This window comes from Urocampus carinirostris, chromosome 8, assembly GCF_059441175.1.
Source record: "Urocampus carinirostris isolate Australia breed hairy pipefish chromosome 8, RoL_Ucar_1.0, whole genome shotgun sequence".
Classification (NCBI taxonomy): domain Eukaryota; kingdom Metazoa; phylum Chordata; class Actinopteri; order Syngnathiformes; family Syngnathidae; genus Urocampus; species Urocampus carinirostris.
Window position 1 is genome coordinate 17,422,835 of NC_142356.1, and position 12,303 is coordinate 17,435,137.

Consider the following 12,303-nt stretch of genomic DNA (forward strand, 5'->3'; position numbering starts at 1 on the left):
ATCACATGAGTAGTTTATGAAAAAAAACAATGGAACAAGTTAGCCTATACAAGGGTATTCATATGGCATTTGTTCAGCTTTATCATTTCTTTCCATTCTGTGTCCGAGCGAACGTACATAATGTCACAGTGCTGATATTTGTGAAAACGTGTGAACAGTGAAGAAAATAAACGCACCGGACTATCGGCACTACCTGAAGCTGTGGAACCAGGACAGCAAGGCCAAAGTGGAGCGCACCAAAGATCTCCCAAAGCTCAATCAGGTTCCACAATTTTTCATTCCTATTCTTATCGTTTGACTGCACAGAGTTAAAAATGTTTTCGTGTGTTGCGGTGCAGGCTCAGTTCATTGAGCTGTGCAAGACGCTGTATAGCATGTTCAGCGAGGACCCGGCCGAGCAGCAACTGTATCATGCCACCGCTACCGTCACCAGTTTGCTACTGGAGATGGGAGAGGTGGGCAAGCTTTTCTCCGCCACTCGCCGGGACCACCAGCACGGGGATCACTCCTCCGAGGTATGCAAAATAGGCCAGTTTAATACCAAGTACAATAAGGAGCTAAGCAAGAAAGTATTGCATCATAAACAGATTATAATGTGTAATACACTAAATCTTAATTTTGGGATAGTCAAACCCCGCAAAGTAGAAATATTTATTTAATATTGTATTTTCCGCACTTTAAGGCCCCAAAAATAGTCTTTTATGATATTAATTTTACATATAAGGAGCACTGGCGCACAAGACGCATGGAATTAAAATGACAGTGAAGGCTAGTGTTAACTAAAACTAAAAAAAGGTATTTATTTGCACGTTGATTGATCAGTCGGGATATATTACTGCTCACAATTGCATACAGAGGAGGTTCGATTTCATGACCTCAGAACTTTGCTGCACACGCGCTAACCACTGCCCCACCGTGCTGCAAGGTTTTTCAAAAAAATACAAATCCAAGCATTTTACTGACCTTGAAAACATTCAAATTCAAGCATTTTCAAGGATTTCAAGCACCCGTCTGAATCCTTCACACAGTAAAGTGAAAACAGGAACTCCGTAACCTCGGGCTTTGCTATACTCTGGCAAAATGCTGTCAAAGTGACAATGTACCGTCTCTAAATTGATCCAAATTTTCATATATTATGTTTTCGTAGGAAGAAGAAGAAGAGCATTGTCGGACCATGCAGGACATCAAGCTGGAGGACGCGTCCCCAAAATCCGCCATGCTGACCTCGGACGACGAAGCCAAAGACGACACGTCGGTTTCGTCGTATTCGGTTCTGAGCGCCGGCTCGCACGAAGCGGACGACAATAAACTTCGATGCGAAGACATCGCTGACGACACGGTGCTGGTGAGGAGCGACCGAGGAGACAAGAAGAAGGACAAGGTGCCCGGCGTGGACGAGGACTGGGCCATCACTTTCGAGCAGTTCCTGGCGTCCGTGCTGACCGAGCAGGCGCTCGTGCTTTACTTCGAGAAACCCGTCGACGTGTCGGCGCGCATCACCAATGCCAAAAATGTCCACAAAGTCGGACGACAAGCCTCGCTGTCCACCAGTGACTATGAAATCTCCCTCTCTGGCTGAGGTTAGGACTTTGAGGTTCAAATTGTACGACAGATGCTCTTTTTAAACAGTTAAACCACGTAAAAAAGTCCGTGTTAAACGTAGTCCACTGCTATTCGTGGATTTACCACGAATAGCTAACCGCCAATATATGGTATATTACGGTAATGTGAAATTCATGTGACCATTCATTAGAGGAAACAAACTGTAATTACATGTAGTCGACGTACAGTAGAAATGTTATCACTATATTCCGTGAAAATGTTCACTCCTATTTTTGAGCCGGAGGCGAGTTTTAATTTAGAACATGTCACACACATGAGCAGCACAGTGGTTAGCACATGTGTGGCACAGTTCTTAGGTCATGAGATCGAACCTCCTGTGTGGAGTTTACATGTTCTCCCTGTGCTTGCGTGGGTTTCCTCCGGGCACTCCAGTTTCCTCCCACGTTCCAAAAACGGGTTCAATTGGCCGGTCCAAATTGTCCCTAGGTGTGAATGAATGAGCGAGTGAGTTGTCTGTCTCTGTGTGCCCCTGCGACTGGCTGGAAACCAGTTCAGGTTGCCAGCCAGTCAACTGCCCGAAGATAGCTGGGATGGGCTCCAGCACCCCCGCAACCCTACTGAGGATAAGCAACGCAGTTAATGGATGGATGGATGTCATGCACTAAACAAAAATGAATTGATATGAATTGACCTTTTGCACACGTAACCACGTGACGACACCAGGAAGGATGACAGTAAACTAAACAGTGGGTGGGGCCATTCAACTGTAGACCACAACAAAAACCGCTATACCAGGAGTCCCCAAACTTTTTCCTATGAGGGCCACATAACTTTTCCCTTCTCTGATGAGGGGCCGGGGTCAGTTTGTAACAGAAAAAGTGTGATGATTGCAGGAGTGCCTAAATGTAAAAATGTATTGTTTTCCAGAAAGCCACAATCAAATAACCCTTTCTGGATTCTTCACATAACAAAAGTCAGAAAATAAATAACACTATTAATGAAATAAATAATAACCAAATGACCCTCTCAAGGCTCTTCACAGAAAAAAGCCAGGAAATATATAACACTATTTATTAAATAAATAATAACCCTCTCTGGGTTCATTTGTTTGATATATATATATATATATATATATATATAATTTTTTGTTCTTGTTGTATTACCTGCAAAATAGATGGTAAATGTCAGTCTCACACGACACCATTTACTTGTTCACATTAAGAGTGATTTATTGAACAAATCTCATTAAATTACTTGAGGTCCCCTTTAACATATAAATACAAAATAACATTGCCATCAATTGGTAATTTTCAAGAATCATTTAACAAAAACACCATAACTGTACCTTCCAAAACAACTCACTTTGTGTTATATGGTAACCCAATATACATATTACATCACAGTATACTCTTAACCCAGTCCCGCATAACGTAGCGTAGCTCACTCTGTTGCTTATGCTAACGGACGACTCACTCGTACTATTTTACTTTTTGTAAACTTTACAGACATCACAAACAACCTTTACAAACATTTCCACATATTATCCTCCACACAGTAAGTGTGTTAACAGTATAAACATCTCACCTGCAAAATAGATGGTAAATGTCAGTCTCACACGACACAATTTACTTGTTGACATTAAGAGTGATTTAGCGAACAAGTCTCATTAAATTACGTGAGGTCCCGTGAGACTTGCCACAAACACCCTTCTCTGACCCGTGAGACTAGGTCATCTACTGGTACTTCACTTTTTCTGCTTTACAAAACAACACCAAAATCCCAAAATATAACATTTTAACTAGTCAACAACCCTTGTTGCACCGTATAAAATAGTTACTAACTAATAGTTAATAATGAAAATAATTCATAACTAAGGAACATTTTGATGCAAAAGTCCAACTTTATTATCAAATTCAAATACACATATATGAAAAATAAAATCAAAATGCTTTCTGGTATTGTTCAGGGGGCCGGACCAAATGTGGAGGCGGGCCGTATTCGGCCCGCGGGCCGTAGTTTGGGGACTGCTGCGCTATACTATTCAATAATAATAATAATAATAATTTCCTTTGTATTGTCATTCTTTGTAACAATGTACACAGAACGAAATGTCGATACACCTGACCCGTTGTAGCGAGTCGATGCAGCCGCAGCCAGAGGGCGCCGCCATTATACCAATTAGGTATGTCTCGGTCGAGGCGCGAACCAGCGACCTCCCAGTCTCAAAGCGGGCACACTACACCATTGACAATGACTAGTCAAACAAATAGTGCGCACCTGTCAGATGAGGTGGCCCCCCCCCCCCTGTCGGAATCCACACAGGCCGCTATTTTTAGAAACTGAGGCTAGCATTAGGATTAGCAATGCCAGCTACCAACCTATACCATCTTCCTCTGGACCGAATCGTCTAGTCTGCCTAAATTCAGTCCACGCCATCTGTACCACAATATTGTAAATAGAATATCGCTATACACCGGTGCCGGAATAAATCCGTTTTTCGTATTTGTGCAGACAAACGCACCCCCGTCGAGTAATGTGCAAATAATAATAATAATAATAATAATAATTTCCTTTGTATTGTCATTCTTTGTAACAATGTACACGTTACTCAAACAACGCTTTATCTAAATTTTGGGGGGAATGTAATAGAACAATAAAGCACAGGCATTTACACCTTGTATAGAAATCACTTTTGAGCAGGTCGAAAATATTGACTTTGGCGAAATCATGTTTCATCTTTTGAACACTCTTCTCCCGTTTCATCTGTTGGTCATTTTCATTTCTGCGTAATAAGCTTCATGGGAGAGCACATTACAGTTTTCAATATATGTGATATCCGGAAGGTTACTGTTTTGAATCGCTTAATAGCTATAAATTTAGCTTGTTTACGTAGTAAGAAATGACAATGGTAAGACACTAATGTAGCTAGTTAGCACTAGCCAATCTATTATATTGAGGGTCTTTGACGTGATTTGTATTTACGTAACATAAAATTGCTCCGTTTGAATTGCGGATAAACATCGCCCTCTTCTGAAGGGATAAACTTCCAAATCGGGCTTAGAACCTTGCCCACCACACAGTAAGGGTAAAAACCAGGGTAAAAAGTGGTGGTTATATTCTGTCGTGGTTATTGATATTTGTTTCGAATCGAATCCTCATTGAAGTGCTTTCCGCTAGGGCTCTTCTTGCTGCCCGTCATGGCTCTCATTCTGCCAAGGAAGGCAACTTGACATAACGTGCAAAGGGCCAATAGCATAGGAGGACTATTCAGGCCCTTTTTAAATTCGCTGACAAATATTTAACTTCATCGCTGTTACTATCACAATTAGATGAATATGGAAATAGATAGATCTACATACCTGTAAGAAAGAATGTTTTTCCGAACAATGAAAGGGAAATTGATTGTTTGGACACAGTAACTGACGCAACATACCACTCCTCACTTTGCTATGAAATTTTATCCTAGAACACATCTCTGCATATTATTCAGTTCAAGTACCAACTGGAAATTATTTCAAAAAAATGCTGGACATGAGTGTGTCCGATATTAGAATAATTATAAAAAAACAAAGAAGAGAGGTCTTTATCCTTAAGGAGAACGTGGGCAGGGAAAGAAACAGAGCACTTTGGCAAAAAAAAGGGGGAGTATTGTGCTGGGTATCTAGTATTGCAATTGTATAATGTTAAAATGTTAATCCAAACGGAGAAGATCTGGAGATAAAAAATGACGATTAAGATTGTGGTTGTCACGTCCAGAACAAAGGGTAGACCCAATCGCGTAACATTTCTCACAAGTTTATTGAGATAGAGAGAGGAAGGGCAGCGCCCGCGATTTGGAGCTCGCTAGACGCAGGAAGCAAGTCGCTCTCGAATCATGATCCAAAAACGGAAGTGGATCTTCTGTAGTGGGAGATGGCTGTGGCAGGAACGGAAAAACAGGTCGATTACCGGGACAGGAGAGCAAAAAGGTGGTCGGGGACAGAAACGGGTCGTAAGCCAGGACGGGGAGAGCAGACGTGGTCGGGATCAAAACAGGTCATTGCCAGAAACAAACGGGGTGATCAGGAACGGGCAGGTGGAAAACGGGTGCAAAACAGGGACAGGCGGGTGTCAGGGTCAAAAGGGCTTCCCTAGTATCAACAGAGGTTCGCAGACGGACTGACAAGGAGAGTGACAGGACCGGGCTTAAAAAGGGACAGGGAGCCAATCAGATAACCTGCAGCGGCTGGCGCCAAATGAGTGGGCACAGGTGAGATTAATGAGTAATCATGACAGTGGTGTGTGTACCAAATATTCCGAATACATTATAAAGGTAAAATACCAAGCAGATGGACTACGGAGTACTAGAATAATACAGGGTCTGTTTATAACATATATTTACAAATACTATCCAAAAGGACTCTGGGCAAAGGAAATAAAGCTGGGACGAGGAAAAAACTGGAAAAGAACACTGTCGCTCCACCAGTATATATATATATATATGTGTGTGTGTGTGTGTGTTTTCATCTGTTTTGAGACTACACACAGTTGAGGAAAACTGGACACCACCCACAGTAAAGCAGAGAATGTGGAGCAGAACCCTTCTAAGGCCGCTCTTTTTTTGGAATATAAATTTTAGGGTTTCAAGTCATGTTTATTTGGGATGCCCTTAATCACAAGGAGTCTCAAAGGGCTGCACAGACCACAGATTATTGCAAACCACAGACTATTATGACACCATCCCCTGATCTAAAACCCACATGAGGGTAAGGAAAAACTCAAACCCTCAGCACAAGGAGAATAAAGAAGCTTTGAGAAGTATGAGCAGGCTGCATAAGTGCTTGTGAATGTGAAAGACACTCAACCAATCTGAGACGAGCAGCATGAAAACATGTAGTCATTCCACTTCATTTCAAGAGTTATTCCGTCCAAATATTTTCCGTGAAGATTTCTTCTCAATCATTTAACGAATGACACTTGAACTATGGACACGCTATTAAAGGTCACCTTACGAAGGGGCGACAAGCCCATGCAAATCACTGTTGTGTATTTTATAGTGTTCCTCGCTGAATGTTTTGTTTTGTACGTTTTGGTTTTTGTACAAGATCTGATCTTATGTTGCTTCGTTTGACGCACCGGATATCACTCCAAATTAAAAGGAATTAAAACACGTGGTTCGTTATTCCTTATGTTGTTATTCCTGATTTTGTTTCAATCATTGTATGCCCTGACATCGAAAACTAGATCGGGGGCGGGCACCTATTTGCAGTTGTGTTTCAAAGATTTGGCCATGGGACCGATCCTGGAGACCATCCAAAAACTTTATTTATGAATAAATATAAATGCAGACATCTACATTTTATACTTCTTAGTATTTGTTCTAATTCAGGGGTCTGTGACGTGGTCCCGACGGCCACCGGGGTGTTCCCTGAGAACACTTGAGGTGCCCACGGACCTTTACCTAACATAGAAGAGCAGTTTCAGCGACAGACTGCTGTCACAGTCTTGTTCCAAAGACAGACTGAGGAGATCATTTTTTACTCATGCCATGAGGCTCTTTAACTCCATCCGGGGGAGTAAAAGCCCACATTAAACCCCACCCCCACATTTGCATATTACCCTATTTTTATTACAGTGTGTATTTTCCGTTGCACTATTTAAATACTCTAGCAAAACGTTATATTGGGTATTTTTGTATTCTATATCTTTATTTTATTATTTTATTTTTAAACTCAAGTATACTGCTGGAAGTGTGAATTTCCCGACGGGGATGAATAAAGTATCTATCCATCTATCTAGCTCACCAGTGCTGAGCCATTGTGATTTTCTAGTAGAATTATCTAAGTCTAACCCATTTTTTTGATCATTAACTTGGTAGTAACATAGTAACAACATAGTAATAACATGATAATTTGGTATTTTAGAAATTCAAATAAATAAAATACTGTTTATGGGCTTCATGGCCCCAAAATTTTATTCGAGTATTGATAATTATTTTTAAGCAATTAAGAGAATAGTATAAGAATATATTTGTATATTAAACAAATATATGTATCTATATTTTTAATGATTCATTTTACAGGAAATACGAAAAAAATTCTAATTTATGGGTTTTATTAGGAGAATGAGCAAAAAAAGTGCAGTTATTTTTATTTTTTTTTGCTAGCTAGCTACCTATTCAGCTTTGTAGTTAGCGATCTTCCCTTTTTAGCTTTTTAGCAGACTAGCTAGCTTTTTACTATTTTTTTTCATGCTACCCAGCTTACATTTTACCCTTTTTCCAGTTATCAAGACAAATTTTGGCATATTTTTAGCTAGCTAACTAGCTTTTTTAAAGCTTTTTAGCTGGCTGTTTAGTTGGCTTTTTACTATTTTGCCCTTTTAGTTTTTTACCCGACTACTTCTCTAGCTAACTATCAAGCTACTGTGAGCTATTTGGCTAGCAAACTAGAGATATATATCAAACTGGGTGCCCTTGCAAAAAGTAGCTTAAAAAGGTTGGAGACCCCTGATTTAGTTGGTTTTGAAACACTTACAATAAATAATAGAACATTAAATGTTGGGTCCCTATTTTAAAGATACAGTGTGTAATAATTACTGCCTCCTAGTGGTACAAAGAAGAAAAATCTTTATTCAGTTCAAAAAAGATTTGAATAATAGCCAATAATACATGAACAGTAACACCAATGTTTATTTCGATAAATATTCATAGGTCAAGTAATTTGTACAGTATTTCTTTTAAATAGTGGCATCCATACTTAGTAGTCGACACCATATTTGCCTGTTTTTTTGCTGCTACGCTGTGCTCATTTGGGCAAGACATAAAACCCCTAATTCCCCAGATAAGCAGCGCCATCTAGTGGTCAAATAATACACACTATACCTTCAAGCACTACATTTGAAATTTATCGTGTAGAATTTTTGGGGGGGCACTTTAGTAGTATTTCTGCAGTCGGATTTGTGTAGTATTTTTGTGGTACTAATGTTGTTTTCTTTCTGTAGTGTTTGTAGTATTTCCGTAGTCAATTTGTAGTACTTCGATAGTAGATTCTTCGTAGAATTACTGTAGTTGTATTCTGTAGTATTTCTGACACAATATTTCTGTAGTAGTATTTGTTGTCGTTTTTCTGTCATAACATTACTGTTTTAGTATTTTTATATAGTTTTACAGTAGTGGTATTTTCATATTATTTATGTATTATTTTGTAATATTTCCATAGAAATATTTTTGTAGTATTTTTGAAAGTATTACTGTAGTTATGTATTTATTAAGAATAAAAGCAAAATAATATATTAGGTACCTGTTTTTAATCATTTGATATTTACTTTTGTAGTAATTTTGTACTATTTCTGTAGTAGTATATTTGTTGTGGACACAAAATTAAGTCATTGAAAATAATCCATTAGAGTAAAATACACTTAGTTAAAAGCAAATTTTGATTTAAAAAGTAAAAATATTCTTGAATCATTAAAAAAGTGTCCAGCAGATACCTGGGATACGATATTAATCTCGTTTTAAGGTGGCGATCGCAAAGTCAAAATTCTGCATTCCATGGTAATTAGCTTATGCCCTAAACCCCCAGCTCCCTACATAAAACATTAACATAACAAAATATTATATAGTAAATACTACTTGCAGTATCTGTAGTATACGTGTATAGGATTAAATAAGATTATAAATACATTTACTGTATGTGTTAAGGGAAAATTACATTTACCTTTGGTAACGAGCTGGTCAGGTTAACCTCTGGAAAATCCTTGGTGGTAGAAACACTACAATCACTAAACTGTGGAGAAGGCTGGAAGAAGAATGGACCAAAATCACACCAGAGCAGTGTAAGAGACTGGTGCCAACCTGTGGCCGCAGAAGTCATTCACAGCAGAGTTCTGTACACTTCTTACTAATTGCTGACTCGTGTAACCTTCAGAATTTTGTCCCTACGCCAAAGTCATTGTTGTTCTCTAATTTTGATCAGAGTGTTTTCCGGGAAATATATATTTTTGTCAACTGCCTAAAGTCATTTTGTGAAAAAAAAGTGTTGTAGTACCATAATATGGACACAATAAAATGTAATAACTGTGGAACAGTGAAAATGGTATCACTTCAAAATTATTTAAATGTTTTTATAAGTCGTTCTGATTTTGATCTCCAGTGTACATTGCTAAACTGGAGACGGTCAAGTAAGCTTTTCCTGGAATTCGTGTCATAAAAGGGTAGTCAACTTTCTCTTTCTGCTGATCGTCACATTTTACGCATGAGTCTGTGGTGCAAAGTGTTATGAAATACAGATGCAAAAATCTCTTATCTGCCTGGCAGTGAACTTCAGACACAACTTTTACCTTTGTCGCTGTGCTATCCCTGCGTTATTAGGAAACTGAAAATGGACGAAAAATCGTGAGTGCAAACATAAGACACGAGAAAGTTCAAAACAATTTCTATCAGAGCCTGCTGTTGATATTACTATCATATTATCTACAGAGCCGCAGAGGAGTGCATATTAGCATACATCAGTATGCTGGGTGCAAAGTCAAATAGACGCAGGGCCAAATCCAAAAATTGACTGCAAGCCGAAGGCCGGACTGATAGAATGTTGAACATTTTCAAAATGTCACATATAGACCAGTGAACCGAATTGAACCAAATGAAACCTAACTAATTTATTGCATATGATCAGATAAATAAAACAACATTTTATCATGGCTCAGTAATCTTTATTTTTCTCACAAAATACAAATGTCTTACAGTGGAACCTCGGTTCTCGTCCATAATCCATTCCAGAACCCTGTTCGAAAACCGATTTGTTTGATCACCGAAATCATTTTTTTCATTAAAAATAATGTAAATTGTTTTAATCCTTTCCAACACCCTGAATGTTTACCTTGAATGTTTAACGTAAACATAAAGCTAACCCAGGCTAATCGTACGTCTGCGTTATCGTAATCTTCCGTACGAAAGATTACGCTAACACGAAAGTGTAAAAATAAAAAAAATCAGGTCGTTTACAAGTCATTTAGCACCCGGGTCTCCACAACAAGTGGTGAGCGGTTCATTGGAAAGGGGGCTCCGTTCCAACACCCTTAAAGTTGGGCTCCGTTCCAACACCCTGAATGTTTACCTCGAATGTTCAACGTAAACAAAGCTAACCGAGGCTAATCCTACATTCGCGTTATCGTAGTCTTCCGTACGAAAGATTACACTAACATGAACGTGTAAAAATTAAAAAAAAGGATAAAGAAAAGAATTATGAATAGGATTTCTTACATTTGAGGCTAAAACACTTTGTACACCTAAATTAAAAGCGAAAGCAAAACGAAGCACGTCCGCACGCGATAACAGTTGGTCACGAAAAGAGCGATCTACACCCGTACGCCGCTCAGCATCACACCCTAGCGTACGCACTCACGCATTACCGGTGTTCGAACTCCGATTTTTTTGACCGAAAAGCGAAGCAAGAATTACTCGAAATTTTTGGTCGGACTCCCATTTGTTCGAACTGAGAGGCGTTCGAAAACCGAGGTTCCACTGTACTTAAAAATCCCCCCAAAATGAACATTAAATGAAGAAAACACGCCAGTCGCTATTGTCGTTGCAGTCAAACCTAGCAACCCCTAAAGCAATGCTAAACAATTCTAAAGCTAACAGCTAACCTCTAACGCTAAATATGTGCTCAGTTCAGGCTGATGACAGCCAAAACTCACTGTAAAGTCATACTTAACAAAAAATGTTTTAACGGTGCATCAGTTTTCAATTTCCCAATTTCTTTTTAATCTAGTAGATTTGTTAGAATCTTTGTTCTCACTACTTAAATAAAGAAAGGATTATTCTTGCAGCGTATTATGTGCATTAATTGTCATTTTTCCTGTTATAATTGAGAAGATTGATGCTAAAAGCTGTCTCAGTGATGCTAGATGTCAGTGAGGTCAACATCCTAAGCTAAGCCAGTTGCTAATACTGTAATATTTGCAGCTAGCGACCCCTGAAGCAACCACTGAAGCTAAATATGTGCTCACTACTTAAAATAGGACAAAAATTAATTATTTTTACACTGTATTATATAGATATATTTTCAAATTTCCAATGTTTTAATTGAGATTATTGACGCTAGAAGCTGTCTCAGTGACACAAGAGGCTAATGCTAGTATCTAATGCCTGTTGCTAATGCTAATACAGCTAATGAAAATATCTGTGATGTCAGTTGCTGAAGCAAAGCTCCTTGTTATGTTGTGCTAGTTGCAGCTTGCGACTGCTAAAGCAATGACAATACAGATACTAAAGCTAAAGCTACATATGGGCTCATTTCAGGCTAAAAGTCAATTTCTTTACAGAACATTAATTTTCAAGTCAATCACATTTATGTATATAGCCCTTAATCACAAAAATGTCTCAAAGGACTGCACAGGATTACAATTACACCATTACCTGATCTTAAACCAACATGCGGGCAAGGAAAAACTTAAAACTGAGGCAAGAGCTACTTTACATTTCAGCAAGCTGTCACACCAGACCTCTAGCTTTGTAGTGCGCCATTTAAATTCAAGTTTCCTACAACCTTGTTTGAGTGACCTGGTTTCTTCAGTAAACCAAGGTGTATGCTTCTTAGGTCGAAATTTATGCCTTAAGGGGGCCACAGAATCAAGAACATTAACCAAAGCAGTATTAAAGTTGTTTGTAAGTGAGTCAACAGACCCAGTGTATGAAGGGAAGGCCGCAGCTACCGTAGGTAATAGTTCTTTTAAGGCTAATGCCGTTGCAGGGCGGCT

At 38.9% G+C, this 12,303-nt stretch overlaps 1 protein-coding gene across 1 annotated transcript in view; it reads left to right on the forward strand.

Annotated features, from left to right (window-relative positions):
* Positions 1–6,713, forward strand: part of tbc1d9 (TBC1 domain family, member 9 (with GRAM domain)) — a 28,930-nt gene extending 22,217 nt beyond the window's left edge. Inside the window, exons 21-23 of the mRNA XM_088341816.1 lie at positions 159–262; positions 339–515; positions 1,148–6,713. Coding sequence (XP_088197942.1) covers positions 159–262; positions 339–515; positions 1,148–1,579 — 713 coding nt within the window. The 3' untranslated portion in view covers positions 1,580–6,713. The remainder of the gene's footprint in view (positions 1–158; positions 263–338; positions 516–1,147) is intronic.
* The last annotated feature ends 5,590 nt before the right edge of the window (positions 6,714–12,303 follow it).